The sequence below is a fragment of the Mobula hypostoma genome, chromosome 15 (assembly GCF_963921235.1).
Source record: "Mobula hypostoma chromosome 15, sMobHyp1.1, whole genome shotgun sequence".
In the NCBI taxonomy this organism is placed as follows: Eukaryota; Metazoa; Chordata; class Chondrichthyes; order Myliobatiformes; family Myliobatidae; genus Mobula; species Mobula hypostoma.
The window spans coordinates 51892617-51913108 of NC_086111.1; the positions used below are offsets into that span (position 1 = coordinate 51892617).

Below are 20492 nucleotides of genomic sequence, written 5' to 3' on the forward strand. Positions count from 1 at the left end.
CGTTTTTAATTATTTTTACAATCTTTGACTCTTTGTTAAAGTACAGAAGTTGGTTAATAGTATATTTTATTATCTGATAAGTTTCTTTTTTCTTTTTTTTTCCAAACAGCTTCAGCTTTGGTAGTGGGTGTAGATCTTTTATTTTTCTTAATAAAATTGTTTATACGGTATTCTAATATACGAACTAATTTAATCCATATGAATATAGAGTAAGGAGTTCGTTAATGTGATTCAATATACTGTATCTGGTATTATTATATTTTGTTTTTTGTTTTATAACATGTATTCTCTTGAACTCTGTATTCTTCTATGTATAGAAATCAAAATCAATAAAACTATTGAAAAAGAAAAAGAAAGAAAAATGGTAACATTTACATATTCAAGTCAGTTTTATTTATTTCATCTAAACAGATTCAGTCAGGATAAGTCAAATACACTAACCTAATGCAATGTTATATCGAATTTTTTCCCCCAAGGTGGTGGCGTACATCCACCCCACCAATTCCACCAGTAAATGTATCAAATTTATCTAGCCAGTAACTGACCCATGTGGATTTGGAATGTCCTAGGGTTGATTGTTAGTTTTAGGAGCTAATTTAGATGATCTCAGTAATTGACTCCAGTCCTCTGAGGTTATAAAGGGAAAAGTGGTAATGTTTTTTCTCCAGCAGGCTATGTAGCAAATACACAAAAGCATCAACAGTATTTCCTTAAGTTATCACCAATATTCACTATCAAGCATATCTATGAACAATGGCAACTTATGTGAGAGTGTGGACCATGATCTACATTTGTAGAACTCAACAGAGCTAACTTTAAAAGAAGGAAGAGGAGGAAATTGTTGAGCATGATAAGGGTTATTGTGTGATTATTTATAGTATACTAGATGTAACTAGATATGGATAACTGAAATATGTCATGACATTTATAATATGGCTTTAATCACTCACTTTCCAAAAAACATCAGGTAAGATGTGAGTCATTTCAAAATCAAATTCACATGCACTATAGGGAAGCAACACACACCAAAGTTGCTGGTGAACGCAGCAGGCCAGGCAGCATCTCTTGGAAGAGGTACAGTCGACATTTTGGGCCGAGACCCTTCGTCAGGACTAACTGAAGGAAGAGCTAGTAAGAGATTTGAAAGTGGGAGGGGAGGGAGAGATCCAAAATGATAGGAGAAGACAGGAGGGGGAGTGATGGAGCCAAGAGCTGGACAGGTGATTGGCAAAAGGGATATGAGAGGATCATGGGACAGGAGGTCTAGGGAGAAAGAAAAAGGGGAGGGGGGAAAACCCAGAGGATGGGCAAGGGGTATAGTGAGAGGGACAGAGGGAGAAAAAAGAGAGAGAAAAAGAATGTGTGTATATAAATAAATAACGGATGGGGTATGAGGGAGAGGTGGGGCATTAGCGGAAGTTAGAGAAGTCAATCAGGTTGGAGGCTACCCAGACACTTTGATGTGTGTTGCTTGAATTTCCAGCATCTGCAGATTTCCTCGTGTTTGCACTATAGGGAAATCCATTCATTTCCAGCAAATGCAGAAGTACTTTCTTGTGTCAGAAGTGAATATAAATCTAAGAGTCAAATGTACTTTCCTTGTACCCCGGCACCATTCATACTGATAGAGTAAAAATTATGACAAAATAAACATAGATCCACTTTACAATGACCAAGAGAAAAACTCTATAAATGCAATTATTACTAATTTGTTTAAATATGTATGTTTATATGTCCTCTTATCTAATTCTTCCATTCCCATTTATCATATCCTGATGAGTCGCTGGGTGTCCAAAGTGCTAAAAAAAACCTTGAAATGTAATTTGGACTAAGGTAATTTACAGAACATTATTGCAATAGATCCTTCTAAATTCATTATCAGTAACATGGATTGAGCAAAAAGGCATCTTTCCACAACTCCCTCTGTTTATTTTACACATATGCATGCTACCTTAAAATTAGTTTTATGACATGTTAATTGAAACAAAATGATAGTACACTGAATAATATAATATGTTAATTTCGGCCTAAATTTATTTGATTCTGAAACAAATCTAAGAGTATTATGCTTCAAGTAATATACATACCTGATAACAAGTTGCTTCAGTTTTCCAACATCACCATAATTCAGTAAAAGCCTGGGTGCATAAAATTGAACAACATGATATTTACTGATAGCTTTGGAATACTGATTAGATGTTGTAAATAATTATTAAGATAATTAATTTAGGTAAATAATGTGACATTTTCCATGATTTGCATTTGTTATCAATATCAAGCAATAAAACACCAGGTATTCCTTTCACTACTTAGCTCTTCCCATCAGTCTTTGCATCCAATTTTCCAATCTTTATTCAAATAGAATGAATCAGCTTGATTTGTTACAGCTGTGTGTGCTTTCAAATTATTCATAGTTCAAGTGCTATCTGCAAATTCACTGAAGATATCACTGTTGGTGGAATCTCAGATTGCAATGACTACAGGAGGGAGATAGAACATCTGGTTGAGTGGTGTCACAGCAACAATCTTGTGCTCAACATCAACAAGAACAAAGAATTGATTAAGGACTTCAGGAAGGAGAATTTGGGAAAACACACACCAGTCTTCACTGAGGGGTCAGTTGTAAGTTCCTGGGCCCAACACATGATGCAATCATGAAGAAGGTGCAACGGTGGCTCGAATTTGTTTGGAATTTGAGGAGATTTGGTATGTCACCAAAACCTCTTAGATGTACGGTGGAGAGCTGCATCACGGCCTGTATGGAGGCTCCAATGCACAAGATCACAAGAAGCTGCAGAGGGTTTATGGTCTTGGCCAGCTCCATCATAGTCACAATCCTCCCCACCGTTGAGAATATCTTCAAGAGGTGGTGCCTCAGGAAGGCAGCATCCATCCCTAAGGGCCCTCAGCACTCAGGACATGCCCTCTTCCCATTAGCACCATCAAGGAGAAGGTACACGATCCTGAAGACCCACACTCAACAATTTAGGAACAGCTTCTTTCCTTCTGCTATCAGAGTTCTTAAAGGTCCATGAGTGTTCCCTCATTAATCTTCTTTGCACTATTTATTTTTGTAATTTATAGATTTTTATGTTTTTGTCTTGTACTGCTGCCTCAGAACAAAAAGTTTTCTATCATAAGTTGGACGTAATAATTCTCATTCTTTTAAACTACTTTTAAAAGCTCACTAGCTTTTAAAATAAAACTAATCGTTATCCAAACCTCCTGGATTGCATACAATGCCAAAACTAGATCTTGCTAGCGATCATGTTTATTTTCCATTTCAAATCTAAGTATTCTGTTGTCAAACTTTCAGACTGTGAGATATTGCAAATTGATTTACATTTGCAGTATCTCACAGCCTGAAAGTTTGACAAATTTCACAACTTGCCAAGATCTATAGAATAAAATTTAGATGTAAATAAGAAATTCATAAAAGAAAATATATTGCTTCAGAAAACCCTTATAATCAAATCAGTATGGAAATCTGAAAATAATTTATAACATCCAAAGATAAAGAGGTAAAATGATTTTTCAGGCAATTACAATTATATACTCAAAAACTGAGCAATAGGCAATTTCATGCCTGTACCAAGAACTACCATGACTATTTAAACCATTATGTCAATAAAAATAAAATTATCTTTCTTCATTCATATTATTAAAACCTCTGTGATCAGATATCATAATAAGGTGTTAAGTGTCTCTATAACCATATGTTTAAAAAGGTTTAATGTCTAGGAAAACATTCTTAATTCAGTGCAAGTTGCCAAAGGTAAAGTGTAACTTATCACAACTTACGTGGCATGATCCGCAGAACATGTTGAATTCCTTGTATTAACTTTAGCAGTGTTCCCAAATGTTTTGTTAGTCAAATCGATCTCTGGCTGGTCTCCAAATCTAATTGTTATCTTTTTGGCAGTGAAGAGAATGCATGTTTTTTCACCATCTGTAACATTTATTGGTGAGTACTGGTTCCAATTTGGGATTTGCAGAAGCTTCCTACCAAAGCTCATGACATCACTGAAAGAATGTCCAGCCACCTATAAAATAGTGATTTCTGAACTTAATTTCCAGCAATAGATATTAAAATCACTATTGAATTAAACTTGTTCATTGTTTCAACAAAAGAGTTCAAGGTTTAAAACTGCTAGAGATAATTTATTAAATATATGGTAAAGACTGCATAAATATTGATATGGATACAAGTCCCGTGGATGTTGGACAAATTGTCTGAGAGAAACTCTACTGTGGCCTTTTCACCGCCAAAGTAAATACTGTTTGAGGTTTCATAACGGAGGTATTAGATTCTCATAATTTCAATGCACCTTATCCACTACTGACGACATACATTACACATTGCATAGAATTAGGTGGACATTTCAACACAATATTGAAATTACCAATATTTCTCTGTCATATTAAATCAAAGGAAGCACATGCTGCATACAACTAGATGGCAGTCAGCAAATAAATATTTGTTAATGGTCTTCATCGAAAAAATGTTGTCCAGGAGACTAAGCACTGGAATGATTTATGTCTCAGAGAAGCAAATTAATTTCATTATGTGAGGTTAAGAATACTAACATTTTGCTATCAATTTAAGCAGGGGCAAGACCTTCAAAGATCAATTTGACACTCTACACTGGTATAAACCTGATAATCCGGCACATTCGGTGAGTTCGGCGATGCCAGACTGGCAGATTTTCTGGATGTTACTTTTATTAATATTTCAAGACTTCTAATTCACTTTTTAAAAACATTATACACAGTAGGATAATGGATTTTCCAGTGAACAAGATGAGTTGAAAGGGAGTATGGAAGCAGAGACCCTGTTGTTTGCACAGATACGTGTGAACTGAGGCCCTGTTCTGTGGGGTGGAAGGAAGGAGCAGGAAATGTGGGCTTGACTGTGTTGGGGGGTGGGGAACTGTTGCATGGGGGATAGAAAGGGAGGAGAGGAACCATGGTCCCATTGTGTAAAAGGGATTGGAAGAACCAAGGCTCTGGCAAGTGGAAAGGGAGGGTAGGAACTGGGACTCCAATGTGCCACCTGGAACACAAGAAATGGTGTGTTAGAGGAAGTTAACAACCAGGGCCCTGAAAGTGAGTGTGGGAATCAGCCCCAGATAAGAGCAAAGGGAGTATGGCAAACATTATTAGTGTGCTAGATGCCGAGCTATTAGGACTTCCAAATAGTTGGATAGTGGTTTTACTTCTAATATCTGTAGTTTTAAAAGATTGTTGCAATCACTAGAAGATACAACATTCTCAGGCTTCTAAAATGGGCAACAGAAATGCGTCGCCTTTGGATTTTTCCTATGATATTGCAACTGTTCTAATCTGCAACCTGGTGATCATCCTCATCTGTTCTAAAATGTGGGTTTGTGCTTTGTAAGCACACAACTTTTAACACTTGCAAATTGTTCAGTGACAGATTTGCTAACTCTCTCTTCACCGGCCACCCTAACACCACCACCCGCCCCCCCCCACCCCACCGCCCTTGCCTTCGCTTCCATAGTTTCTTGGTGATTGAGTTGAGTAACAGTTTATTCACCAAGTAGGATAAGCCCTCTTCTTGTTACTACCATCAGGGAGGAGTTACATGAGCCTGAAGACCCTCACTCAATACTTCAGAAACAGCTTCTTCCCCTCTAATTCTGAACGGTCCATGAACACTACCTCACTATTATTTTAGTTACATTCTTTATATATTTTTAACTTATAAAAAAAATGTCTTTGCACAGTACTGCTGCTGAAAAAACAAATTTCATATCATATAAGGCAGTGATAATAAGCCTGATTCTGGTCCTGTTTTGGACCAGTGGGCTCAAAGACTAACTATAAGGAGGCACGAAGAAGCAGACTAGAGAATTAGGTATCTTTCCTCTCCCCATTCTCCTACTGGACGGGTAGATGAGGAGTTCTGAGCTCAGCTATTTGTAACAGCATGTGAACCACGGGCATAAACAGACATGCAGACTATAATGAACATCAGAAATTTTAAGAACACATAATTATAAACAAACATTTGGAAAAGAAGAAAGAGGTAGTGGGTTAAGTATTTTATACCTTGGAACTCCAGCCAGCCATGAAAATAGCTGTATAAGGGACCTCATTTGTTTTGAAAGTATTGACGACCAGTTTAATAACGTCTGTTTAAAAATAAAGCAAATTTTAAATTATATGACAAAAAACAGAATATGCTTTTTTCTGATATGACCTACCACATTACCACAATTAGACTACATATCTTTAGTGATCATATTCATAATTTTTATATGTAATTCATTCTACCTCTTTAGAGCAGTTTGAGATACAATAGCTAAGGGAAAAGGGTAAAGATGAGTTCCTCTCCAATGTCCTTGTCCTTAACTGCTGTGTTATTCTGCTTCAATTCCTGCCTCGCTGTTAAGGAGGGATGCAAATGATTAATTGCATTTTTTAAAGTTATATTAATAATCATATGACTATTCTCCCAGATCACCCAACCGTAGCTCCATGGGAGAACACCATTGCCTGGGCCAGCGCATTCCTGACCTCCACACCTGCAGATTGAAACTCCAGGTATCAGCACTGAGTCCAGGAGTGAACACAAAAAGCATAAGTTAAATTGAGAGACCCTGAGCTTTGTCTCAGTCATGGCTGTTGCACGTAACAGGGCCACAGAGGATAACAAAGATAGAAAAGATAACTGAAGGTCAATGATTATTGTTTATATTTTTACTAATTTGTGTTAATGTTCTTATTTAATTTGCATCAGTCAAATTTTTTTGGGATATTAAACTGGCTGCATCACACACTGGCACGGAAATGCTAATACCCTTGAACAAAAAATCCTGCCAAAAGTAGTGGATATGGCCCAGTCCATCACGGGTAAAGCCCTCCCCACTATTCAGCACATCTACACTGAGCGTTGTCGCAAGAAACCCGCATCCACCACCCAGGGCATGGTCTCTTCTCACTGTTGCCATCAGGAAGAAGCTGCAGGAGTCTCTGGACTCACACCACCAGGTTCAGGAACAGTTATTACCCTTAACCATCAGGCTCTTGAACCAAAATGGATAACTTCACTCAACTTCACTTACCCCATCACTGAACTATTCCCACAAGCTATGGACTCACTTTCAAGGACTCTTCATCTCATGTTCTTGATATTTATTGTTTATTTATTTATTATTAATATTTCCTTTTTTTCTTTCTTTTTGCATTTGCACATTTTGTTATCTTTTGCATTCTAGTTGTCTGCTATGGTCTTTCACTGATTCTATTATGACTATTGGACTTACTGAGTATGCAGGCACGAAAATGAATCAGGGTTATATACGGTGACATACACTTGATAATAAATTAACTTTGAAATAATCATTTATTAATATTTTTGCTTTTGTTGGTTTTAAAGACATTTTAATTATTTAAGTATATTTCAACTCTTTTTAAAATGTTTCTGATTATCATTAGAAACATTTGAAAAGCCCTTTAAGAGCAGTAAGCAGTGAAGGCTACCAAGGCAGTGTAGAGTAGGGCATCAGGATGTGTTGTCTAAGTCCCATTGGCTACTTGCAGACCACTCCGCTTCATGGAATAGCCACAATGGGGAGAACTGAGAAAGGTTAATGAATAGTGGGGGTCATGCAGTGAGGTGGGGTGAGGGGGAGCAGGAGATGAATGCATTTATGGGTAATAATGTGCACAACCCAGTCCATTTTTATATGAAGAGGATGATCTAATTCCAAATGTGTTATAAAGTTGTACTTGGTCTATTTCTATACTCTGCTGTATAACTGATCAGACCCCCAATAACTGACAACATTACCAAACGAGGACTGAGCACTCCAGGTCAATTACAACTCCCACCAAGCCACAGCCAAAATTTTGAATTCCAAACCGGACAGGAGTAGGTTGTGCCCTGATGTCTACACCTTGGGGAAGTGGTTCAGCAGCACCTACTGTCATACCACCAAAGCCAGCCCATTAACATGGTGTCTCAGCGAGCATTTGATGCCTTCAGGAAAGAGAGAAAAGATTATATGTGGAAAAATTTAAGGGAAAAATTCGAACCATGGCTTTTTTTTTAGTAAATTTCTGAATATTTTAAAATATCAGTTCTCTGGCCATCTTAATCTAAAAAGTTTCTATTTCTGAAAAGAGGTGGAAAGTGTTTGCTTTATCCATAGAATTCAGCTGATTCTATATAAAACAAACATAAAGCAAGTATGCTTAAAGAAAGGCAATTATTAACGTTTTGGACATTTTCAATCGTTGTACACCAATAATGCACCCTGCTATTTGGCTATCTGGTTGCCAAAAATTATTGGATAATTTTTCTGTCTACAATTTTAATAGCATTAAATTATCAAACAAATAAAAGCTTACAAAAGCAATAGACTGGACACCTGAAGTAAATGCTAAACACTGTGAAATTATGAGCTGCTCTGCTACAGGCTAAAGTGAGAAAGCAATGTGAATATTTTGGGTTGTTCACCTTTCATTAGAAAGCTTACCATCATCGGCTAGGACTTTGATATCTGCTGTCACTGCAGATCTGGAAGAGGAATATTGTGTTTAATCAGTATAAACAATTATATAAATTTAACACCTACAATCCCAAATTTGATAATTAGAGACAGGAAAATTAATTACTTCAAAATAAACCATGTAAGAACATGCACTATCAACAAAGAGTGATAAAAATCTATATCTGGAATCACTAGTTTGTGTGCTCATTAATCTTGTAACAGAAGTTTCCAGTACACTGTCTCTACGATTTGATTGATGCAGAAGCTGTAACTTCTGCCCTCCGGTCTATGTAGTGAAATGTGAAACCCTTGGGCTAGAATACTGTATCCGGAATGAACTATGTCTCAGTGAAGCAGAGTACGCAGCAATCCCTGATGTCCCTGATCTTTCTCTGAGGGCTTCAATTTTACTTTCCAGAGATTGTACAATAGTCAAGAGGATGGTGGGGAGAGAGAGTCTCAGTGCCCCCTGTTTCGGTTTTACTGGCAACCCACTTTGGCAAACTCGGTTTCTCAGCTTAGCCGGACAATGGAGACTTCTGCTACATTCCCTCGCTGGGTTGTCTGTAATCTCAACTGTGCTGACTTTAAAGACTGATAATGCCGACAGGCTAGTCCAGTGGCGTCATATCAACAACTTTGCACTCAACGTCAGCAACTGATTGTGGACTTCAGGAAGGGGACATAGAGAAAACACACACTCATTGAGGGTTCAGCCATAGAAAGGGCAAATAACTTCAAGTACAGTACCTGGGCATCAACATCTTAGAGGATACAACCATGCTGAACAGCTGGGAGTTTGAGGAGATTTGGGATGTCCCTAAAGACTCTAGTAAATTCCTACAGATGTACTGTGGAGAGCATTCTAACTGGTTGTATCATCGTTTGGCACAGAGATGCCAATGCACAGGATCATAAGACTTCAGATGTTATAGACTCAGCCAACTCTAACACAAGCACAAGCCTCCCCTCCAACAAGGCTATCTTCGAAAGGCAATGCCTCAAGAGGCAGCATCCGTCACTAAGAACCTTCACCACCCAGGACATGTCCTCTTATCATCTGTGAGCCTGCAGACCCACACTCAATGTTTTAGGATCAGCTTCTTCCCCTCAGCCATTAGAGTTCTGAATGGTCCATGAACCCCTAAATACTACCTCACTATTCCTGTTTTGCACTAACTATCTATCTAGGAATCTATTACTATAACTTACAGTAATTCAATATGTCTGCTCTGTACTGCTAGCCCAAAACAACTTTCATGAGCTAATGCCAGTGAAAATAATTGTGATTCTGATCGTATATGAGAGGTGAAGTTATGGAGGTGGGAGTCGAGGGCCCTGGTGATAGAGAGGAAGCTGACTTCAGAATCAAATTGGATATCAAACCGCGAGCAATATGGTTCAGTATCTGGCTGGAAGTGATCAGAGGGAGGAAAACAATGGGTAAAACAGCTTTAATTTTCCCCAATGTTAACACTGCTTAGCATTCTACCGGATAAATGTTTCAAATTACTGTTTCAGAAGATTCAAAATACATTTTCTCTCTGGGGGAGGTGGGGGAATGGGATGTCGTCTAGACATTGAACAAAGATTGCCAACGAATCTGATGCCAATCTCCCGAACTTGTCAGCCACTGTCACTAATCAGCTCATTGTCACTGGACTGGGGAGATGGGGTGGGGGTGGAAGACAGGGTTGGGAGGGGGGGAAGGGGCAGCATTGCCTGTGTGGTCACCCCGGCACTCAGCCGTGACTCGGGACAGTGGACGCTTTTCCCGTTGTGAGGAAACTTCTGGCAATCAAGGAATGGATTCCAGACAAGCAACATGGTAAATCAGGAATTACAGAGAGGTAGTTCTCAGCACCAACAGTGTACATGTCACGTCCTTGGATAATGCTGCACATTTATGAGAAATAGAAGAGGGTTAAAGATAAACCCCTGTCAAAATCCAGAGCTACCAGTGTACGACAGGATGCAAAATCATTGCAGTTGGTTCACCTGCTATAAATAGATGTGAGACAGTGCTGAAGGTTCAGTTGTCATCGTCGAGACCAGAGGGAAGAAAATTGTGGCAGCACAGGAAGAATCAAAATACTGCAAACTCGCTTCATTTAGTTCTAACCCAACTCATGCCCATTGTGCATTTAGAAATGTACATTACCTGTACGTTAATGGTAATTTCACTATTAGTAATAACGGTTTAGTGCTGTTCATTTCTGGATTCCAAAATGGTAATTGATTTACATATACTGAATATCCTCCGAGCTTCTCGTGCACGTATTCAGGGAGCCGATACGTCCAACGCTGGCTTACGGCTGGTAGGACAATCCAAGATGGAGCAGAATCCAGAATATTCTACGAACAAAAGAATGAGCTTGCATTTATAAAGTTATATTGCTTCTTTATTGACAATCATTTTTTAATTACTTTTGTATGTAATTGTAGATACTTCTTGAATATATTACCATTGATCTTGTAACCTAGAGTCTTTGGCTAACAATCCTCATACCCAAACAAGAGATTCTACAGATGCTGGAAATCTTGAGCAACAGACACAGAGTGCCAGGGGAACTCAGCAGGTCAGGCAGCATCTGCGGAGGGGAATAAACAGTTGATGTTTTGGGTCGAGACCCTTATTCAGGACTCTGGAAAATTAACATTGGGAGATCTTTTAAACTGTAAAAGTTAAGTTTTTTTAACACTTCATTATTTATTTATTTATCTATCTATCATCCTTAATCGTATATGTTGGTTAAAAGATATGTATAATAATTTAGATATCATTTATAATTCCTGTTGAAAAATATTGCACTGTGCAAGTTTCACTGCAGATACTTCTATCTAACTGGCTGAAGAATTTCCTCATACTTTTCAAATGACAGATGCCACAGAGACCACGTAATAACTTAGGAAAACTAGGAATTGTCACTCAAAATTGAGTACGCAAGGCAAACTGTGAAAACTTCCCCTGGCACTCTCAGCAGAAATAGTCAGAAAATATGTAGAAATCACCCAATATAACCATACCTCAACTGTATTTTAATGAATGGCATCAAAAACACATACGATTGTTAAGAAAGAATAATTATTAAAAGTGGAGAGAGAGGGGAAGCTAGTTCTGCCGTTCATAGAAATGAATATATGTATATATGTTGGAACTTTGCGTTTGATCATCTGAATAGAGCTCATTCATATGTGCAGGCTTCTGTGAGCAAGGTGTTTGTAACCTGGGTATAGCCTGTATTTAACTATTTGACCACAATCTTGTCCAGACATAACTGCAGGAGTACTTCGGTGCAGTGTCCAAGGGGCAACCATCTTTACAGACCTTCCTTTCACCCATTCTTTCATCCTTAAGATCAGAAGTGGCGTGTTGTTCACCATCCTATTACATTCGCAACTCCTCAGAAAACTTAGCACATGGCAGTCAGGTACAGATTGGTAAGAGACAAGTGACAATCATGCCATAAAATATCTAGGCAATTACCATCCGCAATTGGACTTCGATGGGCAAACCATTCCTTCGATTCCCACTATGAACATCCTGGGAGTCTACAATAAGCAGTAACTTAGTCAGCCAGAGCAAATCAGAGGCTATGCAGACTGTGGCAATCAGTCATCTCCCCATTTTCATTATTTATAAGATACAGGAAGCCAGCTGGGGGTGTAGTGGCATCAGCACCAGACTTCGAGATGAGTCCTGGGTTTGAATCTGGCCGGATCCTTGCACACTTTCCATCTGTGCTGGGTTACTCTTCAAGCTACCAACTCGGCCTCGTAAAAACAAACAAAATGCTAAAGAAATGGCAAACTTGCCACCTGATGCGCCACAAGGCGCGGAGGGGAACAGCGATATCACAGACACAGGAAGGAGCATGGTGGAACACTTTCCACGTGCCTGAATGAATGAAAATCCAATAACACTCAAGTACCTTCAACAGTTTACAGGACCAACTGGTGCAATAATTGGTTTCTCATAAACCACACTAATTATTCATTCCTTCATCAGCAATGCGCCATTGGGGCTGTGCTCTACAAAAATGTCTAGTTATTCATCTGGGCTGATCCGACAGCACCTTCCAGACCTGTGACCTACAGCAGAGAAGGCTAAAGGGCTGCAGATGGACCACCGTCTTGATTCAGATATATAATGTCATTGACGTAGTTACTTCATCATCAGGTCTTAGTCCTACAACACTCCCATTGTAGAAGGGCCTTTATTGGGAGCAGTTTAGTACTTTCAGGAGTGATTCACCACCACCATGCAAGGGGCATACCTCAAGAATAAATTTAACCAAAAAAAATTCAATGAGAAGTTTGGGGAAGTGGAAAGGAAATAAGCATTACATTCTAGTTAATTATTCTCTGCTTATCTACAGTGGAAGACATTCAATATTGTGAATTCAAAGCTTATGAATTATGGCCAGTATATTACTCATTGTGCATTTAATCAGTACTAAAAAATGAATTCCACATTTCCCAATAAATTGGTCCTTATAAAAGCAGTAATAAAATTAATTTCTGAGTTATTCGTTAAGCTCTGAATATTATTCACAATTTAATCTTTCCTTTCAGGTCCAGAGATGAAAACATATTACCTAAAAAAAATCTTGATCACTTCATGCTTTGTTGTAATAAATAAACGAAGTAAATTTGGTAATATGATCATGAAATAGGATCTATCATACCTGAATGTTAGAAAATGTGTGGGCCACACTGGCATCAGAATTCATAATATCGTTGGTGTTCAGCTGAAAATACAAGGTTGAAATGTTGAAATAGAACATAGATTTTCATTTCTTTTTGAACATAAGCAATTAACTCAGTGTTCATAATTTGGTGCAAAATGTGCACTTTGAATGAATCATTTAGTTGATAAATATTAAATCAGTTATTACAATATAACTTGATTACTTTGGATACCAGGTGTAGAATGACATACATGTTTAAACACACAAGTCCACAACTGACAACACCAAAAAGCATCTTTGAATTAGAAAGTTAGATACAAAGTTTTGTGCAAAATTCTTAGATGTATATATAAAAAAGACAAATTTCATGACATATGTGAGTGATGATAAACCCGATTCTCTATGGGTCTCTATTGTGGACAGAGAGTGAGAAGGGGGGAATCATGGTTGGGAAAAAGGTGAGGGGAAGAGGGCGGGGGCAGGAAGCATCAGAGAGACATTCTGTAATGATCAAATAACCAATCATTTGGAATCAAAAGACATTGACTGTGGGTGTTGTACAATGAACCAGAATTGATTAGAAAGCTTAAAGTAAAAGAACCCCAAGGAGCAAGTGATCATAATAGATTACAAATTGATCGGGGCATCAAGGGATATGGTGAGAGGGCAGGTGTATGGGGTTGAATGGGTTCTGGGATCAGCGGTGATGAAATGGCAGAGTGGACTCGATGGGCTGAATGGCCTAATTCTGTTCCTTTGTCTTATGGCCTTATGAACTGGGGTCTCAGGGCGGGGTGTGTCTTCCTCCACTTCACTCCCTGCCCTGGCACGGCTTCTCTGCCACCTGTCCCATACCCCTCCGCCATTCCCAACATCCTTTGCTCCTGCCAGATTTACAAACTCGCTCTCCGCTCGATATTGACAAAGACAGCAAGTCTTAGGTACCCAACACGAGAGTGGTGAATCTGTTGAATCCTCTGCCACAGGAAACAGTTGAGGCCAGTTCATTGGCTATATTTAAGAGGGAGTTAGATATGGCCCTTGCGGCTAAAGGGATCAGGGGGTATGGAGAGAAGGCAGGTACAGGGTTCTGAATTGGATGATCAGCCATGATCATACTGTATGACGGTGCAGGCTCAAAGGGCTGAATGGCCTACTCCTGCACCTATTTTCTATGTTTCTAACACCTTTTCACAGTATTATATGATTTCATATTTCAAAAAGGTTGACTGTTGTAAAGGTATTTTCAAGTAAGAAATATGCTTATTCCTTTGTGCCCAGTCTTTCGTGAAATTAACTGTTGGTTTACCTACTGACAGCTCGTGTTTGTACGTAGCACTGGGAATTAGATGCGTTCTCTGTTTTTGTTTTCTAATTTCAAAACGCATCTGCATTGTCACAGGGAAGCATAAAGTGGGAATTAGTGGAACACATCCCATTCCAAGTTCAAAATTATAATTGTTGGAATTTTGTAGAAATATTTTATATTACATTTATTATTTCATTACAGCGTAATATTGATCAAATTATTAAAATCAACATTAAAATATTGTACACACACAAAATGCCGGCTTTCCAGCATCTGTAGATTTTTTTCTTGTTTGTGATTAAAATAGTGTGTTCTTCAATGTTTAATTTTGTACTAATGAGGCTAAATGTATATCTTTTGTCATGATCCAGTCCGTGAAGTCCGCATTCCGGTTCACGGTTCGGCCTGTGGACTCAGGACTCTGGGTCTTCCAGCTGTCCCTCGTTTGGTTGAGTTAAGCATAGGCACCTGATTCCCATCTTGGGGCTTGGAATACAAGTAGCCTTGGGGTTGAGTGTGAGCTGCTGGTCTGTCTCATCAGTTCCCCTGGGAGTAACTTACTGGTGGAAGGCTAGAGTGGCCACTTGTCATCTTTAGGCTGTGTTGGAGAACCATTGCTTCATGGAGCCTTGCTGTTGGTAGTCGGAACTGTCTTTGCGGTATGGATTTGGCTGTTTCCTGGGCCAGCTGAGTGGCTGCCAGCTACTCCGAGCTAGGTAGGGATCCGGCTGCTTCTGTAGCCAGCTGAGGTTGCTGGCTGAACTGAGACTCAGAGCTTCCCTGGAGCAGAGATGGAACTCTCTGTTGTTCTCTGGTGTTTGTCTCTTCTTGTCCTTGCCTCTATGGGGTAAGCCAGGCTGTTTTGCCGTTGACCTGTGGGGGGGATCTGTCTTGTCCTTGCCTCTGTTGAGTAAGTCCGGCCGTTCTGCCATTACCTGACGGAGGAACCTGTCCCACCTTGGTGTGGAGATGAAGTTGAGTCCCGGCTCGTCTTAGGATAAGTCCTGGCTCTATGTCTATGTTGTGTCCTGTCTCATGTTGGTGTCAGGTTAAAGATGAGTCCCGGCTTGTCGAAGGATAAGTCCCAGCTCTACGTTGATGTTTGGTTCCCAGTCTGTCTCTAAGCTCCAAGAACACTAGCCTCCAGGATCCCAAGCCAAGCTCCAAGAACACAAGCCTGAAGTCCCCAGCCTCAAGCCTCAAGAGCAAAGACCCCAGCCTGTCTCCAAGCTCAGGCCTCTCGACCCCAGCCACATCCTGTCCTTTAGCCATGTTATGTCCTTGCCTGGTTCTGGGGTCTGAGCCAGAGGCAAGACCCAGGTTCTGGGTCCTTGTCCAGTCTCGGGCTCATAGTCCAAGCCTTGTCTCCTAGTCCATGGTTCCTAGTCCTGGTCCTGCCTTCCATAGCCCAAGTCTGCGTTCTTGTCCCTGCTCCTGGTCTGAATCCTGTCAGGTCCCTACTCTGGTCAAGTCCTGTTCCTTGTACTTCAGTGTCTGTGTCTTGCATTTGGGTCCGTTTCCAACGCCCCATTGTGACATCTTTGTTTTTTTAAACATATTGAATTATATTGAAGCCGTTATAAATTCAATATGTGTGTCTACATTCATTGGTATTGTTTCCGATTTTTACCGGAATCAAGAATTTGGAAGTATATTGTATCTTGGGGAGCAGAAATACTATCACATTAAATAATTACAGATGTAACCTGACTTTGCTGCTTGAGGTGAGAGGAAAGACTCTGAAGGCTGGGAACATTTGGCCTTGGGAAGATAGTGTATCACCTCGAACACATTTGCTGAATTATGTAGGTAAATACGGGCGCCGCTGTAGTGTAGAGGTTTTAGCGCGACGCCGTTACAGCCGGGGCGTCGGAGTTCAATGCCGGCGTCCTCCGTAAGGACATCTTCCCCGTGGCATGCAGGGGCTTTCTCCCACAGTACAAAGACCCACCGGTTGGTAGGTGAATTGGTCATTGTAAATTGTCCCCTGATTAGGCTAGGGTTAAATGTGTTGGATGCTGGCGGAGCAGTTCAAAGAGCCTATTCTGCGCTGTATTTCTTTTTTTTAAAAAAGTACAGTATCTTGATTTATGGTTTTGAAATTTGAAGATGGATTTCAGAGAGATATTTCAGTACTATTTGAAGAGGGAGAGCAGAAAACGGTGAAGACGTTTGATATTTCAGGTCTTATTCCACAGATACTGCCTGACCTGAAATCTTTTTTGTTTCAGTTTTTAAACTCGTGCATTTATATTTTAATGACATACCCCAAAGGCTACCGTAATATTTGTTGTGGAACTGACTGCGAAGTGTTCTATAGGTCTAACTGCATCAGAAGGTGTGGGTAGATATTGCAGCATATAATCTTCAAGATTCTGGCTCTGGGAGTCGGACTGGCTATAAGCACCTACCTTCTTGCGCCTTTAAAGTATTGCAGCATGATACTTATTTCCTTTATTTAAACTAGCTTTTAAACAGTTTAACAATTTTTGTATCATTTACCGTGTCCAGCCAGAACAGTATCACTTTCTTCTGACTTCTGTTGAATACGGGATTGAGATACCAGGATAGTTCCGATACCTCTTTATTGTGCTCTCTGTGTCCATTCTCCACAGTTTTCCACAAGGCTCTATGTAAAATTGAAGGAAACCACACATTCTTATCAAATCCGGAAATAGAACAGTTACAGTCCCGCATTGGGAAGTCGGGTGGGAAAAATTGGCGGTTAACTGAAGTCATCAAATAGCATTTCAACCAGGACATCAGTCCGACATCTAGTGGCAGGATGCTTGCCAGTCAATTAATTTATCACAGAATAACAATTTATGTACTTACACGGTCAAATTAGATCTGAAAGATAAATTCAGTTAAGGAGCTGCTAAATATTTAGCCCAAAGAAGTGCGTTTATTTTTTTTCGTTTGTTTTTGAACATTGTTTCAGTGCCAGTGTTCCTGATATTACATCACAGCGAAATATTTTGTCCCTTTCCCAGATTGAACAGTCACATAGATTTTTTGATTCTTAATTGTGCATCTTGCAGAAATAATGCTCGTCAAAACCAGAGTGTTAACTCCCGGCCACAATGTCTCGAATTCCAGCTTACCATAGAAACTACAGCACAGAAACAGGCCTTTTGGCCCTTCTTGGCTGTGCCGAACCATTTTCTGCCTAGTCCTACCGACCTGCACACGGACCATATCCCTCCATACACCTCCCATCCATGTATCTGTCCAATTTATTCTTAAATGTTAAAAAAAGAACCCGCATTTACCACCTCGTCTGGCAGCTCATTCCACACTCCCACCACTCTCTGTGTGAAGAAGCCCCCCGCAATGTTCCCTTTAAAATTTCCCCCCTCACCCTTAACCCATGTCCTCTGGTTTTTTTTTTCTCCCCTTGCCTCAGTGGAAAAAGCCTGCTTGCATTCACTCTATCTATACCCATCATAATTTTATATACCTCTATCAAATCTCCCCTCATTCTTCTATGCTCCAGGGAATAAAGTCCTAACCTATTCAACCTTTCTCTGTAACTGAGTTTCTCAAGTCCTGGCAACATCCTTCTAAACCTTCTCTGCACTCTTTCAATCTTATTTATATCCTTCCTGTAATTTGGTGACCAAAACTGAACACAATACTCCAGATTCGGCCTCACCAATGCCTTATACAACCTCATCATAACATTCCAGCTCTTATACTCAATAATAACATTCCAGCTCTTCTTACAGTGTTATTAATTCAGTAACTTCATTATCAAATATACTCGCTCCCATTCTGATTAGAAAACATGTAAGAAAAATTGCGAGAAGGGAGCTGACAATAGAATGTGGAACAAAGACACCCTGAGCCAATAGGCTGGTCCTGGATTTATTTCATAATTTACTGTCATAATTTACATATTACTGTTTAACTATTTTTGGTTCTATTACTATTTATTATTTATGGTGCGACTGTAACGAAAACCAATTTCCCCCGGGATGAATAAAGTATGACTATGACTATCCTGGTAAACCTCTTCTGCACCTTCTCCAAAGCCTCGACATCCTTCTTATAAGGAGGCAACCAGACTGTAAGCAATGCTCAATATAACTAGAGATTTATAACGCTACATCAGAACTTCCTGACTTTTGAACTCAAGGCCACATGCCTTCTCAACCACCCTATCAACCTTCACAGCCATTCTCCGGGAGTTACGAACCTTACCCGGAGATCCACATGCTCATTAACACTGTTAAGCGTCTTGCCCGTAACACTGTACAGTCTCTTTACATTTGATCCACCAAGCTGTGCAATACTTCACATTTGATCGGGTTAAACTCCATCTGCCATTTCTCCATCCATATCTACAATTGATCTACATCCCTCTGTGTTCGTTGCCAGTCTTCTACACCATCCACAACACCAACAATCTTCTTATCTGCAAATTTACCGACCTGACCATTTTCATCCAGGTCATTTATATACCGGTTATTTATATTAAGGCTGAACTTATTTTTTAACAATGATATATTCGGGTCCTGCTGCAGAAATATATTTTATTCAGTTAAAACCAAAACTCTGTATCCTGGATGTTATCGGGATTATGTGGGAAATTGTCAATTGAGATTAGTGACTGAAATAAATGGTAGTCGGGCAAGCATAAATGAAACAGCTTTTGTCTTACTCCCTGATTATTTTTGGTACGAATATTTACCGTGTTTATTTATCCACGAATTAAACCCATCTATGAACAAATTGCATAGTCCGATAAGAGCCAAAACACTTTATTCAACAATTATGATAAAAATGAAATTGATAGAACGGGCGTACATTGTATATTCTGGTGCGAGGACAGTTATAGAAAGGTAACTTACCACTAAACTGTAGATATGGGTGTATAATTTTAAAAAAAATAAATATGATGTTTACCGGGTTACCAAATATGCGTTTTGTATCTCCTGTATTGAGCATAGGAGCTAGCCACGTAGGCAAATCGGGAACTGGAAGATGCAACCCTGTCTAATAGTGTCGGGCCACTGCCTCACAATACAACTGACATCTCCGAATGCCTAATACAAGATTAAAGAACTCACATGTCCACAATGACCTGCCTAATCGGCCAAGTCCCATCTGTACAGCCCCGCTGGGCCTCCAGATTAAACTCGTAATTAGAAAATATAGTACATAGGTCTGCATAGTTCCGTTCAAAATAGAAGCAAGCAGATACTCTATATACACCCACCCCCCATTTTCCATTCAAAGTCGAGTTAAAATCAGAAAATAAAAAGAACAAATATTAGAAATCACCAGCTGTACCCAATGGTTCCCACAAGGGATTAACATTTCTGATGTGGATCCTGTCACCGGTGCATTTAAAGGATTTTCTGTTTTATTTAACTGCTATTCCTGGAACCGACAAGGCAGAAGGACAAGTTAGAAGATTAAAACACGGAATTAAACGAACATTCCAAAAATAGATAATAATAAAATAATAAGTGATTCGAACTTCCTATTAAATCTATATTCATTTTCAAAGTCTTTATTACAATAATTGATAACCTAAATAGTTAGTTTCTTTGCGTTTACAGTATTAATCTCGCTTTTTATGAAACTCTTAAAGGTTAATCCGGTCAGCATATGGTCATTTGGACAGCAAACCGCAAGTGGAATAAAATGTTCACTTTATTATTCCCTGTCCATTTAGAATAAAATATGACGCTGATTTTGTCTTCTTTGTAAACCGCAATAATTACTCTCAACACGTCAGAAATTTATGGAGATATGTTGGTAAAATATTTGGAAATCACTTGTACAAGTTACATTGCTTGCATCTTGAAAGTATACACTTACTCTGCTGTTGACCACATTATAACGGGCACTGTTTCTTCATTCATCATTGAAAACTTTATGAGAAGCGAAAATATTAAGCACTGAATGCGATGGACTTCCATTTATAAATAGCTCCGCTGCGAGCTGCACTACCCGGAGCTCTCA

The 20492-nt window shown here is 39.4% G+C and overlaps 1 protein-coding gene and 1 long non-coding RNA gene across 2 annotated transcripts in view; one reads left to right on the forward strand and one right to left on the reverse strand.

Moving 5' to 3' along the window:
• Nucleotides 1-4676, forward strand: part of LOC134356849 (uncharacterized) — a 23110-nt gene extending 18434 nt beyond the window's left edge. The window contains exon 4 of the long non-coding RNA XR_010020449.1: nt 4610-4676. This is a non-coding gene — a long non-coding RNA (uncharacterized LOC134356849). The remainder of the gene's footprint in view (nt 1-4609) is intronic.
• Nucleotides 1-20457, reverse strand: part of atp6ap1la (ATPase H+ transporting accessory protein 1 like a) — a 27815-nt gene extending 7358 nt beyond the window's left edge. Inside the window, exons 1-8 of the mRNA XM_063068048.1 lie at nt 20349-20457; nt 17022-17148; nt 13208-13270; nt 10681-10874; nt 8505-8545; nt 6073-6155; nt 3802-4043; nt 2088-2138 (exon numbers count right to left, since the gene is read on the reverse strand). Of these exons, the coding sequence (XP_062924118.1) occupies nt 2088-2138; nt 3802-4043; nt 6073-6155; nt 8505-8545; nt 10681-10874; nt 13208-13270; nt 17022-17148; nt 20349-20449 (902 nt within the window). The 5' untranslated portion in view covers nt 20450-20457. The remainder of the gene's footprint in view (nt 1-2087; nt 2139-3801; nt 4044-6072; nt 6156-8504; nt 8546-10680; nt 10875-13207; nt 13271-17021; nt 17149-20348) is intronic.
• Between the last annotated feature and the right edge of the window lie 35 nt (nt 20458-20492).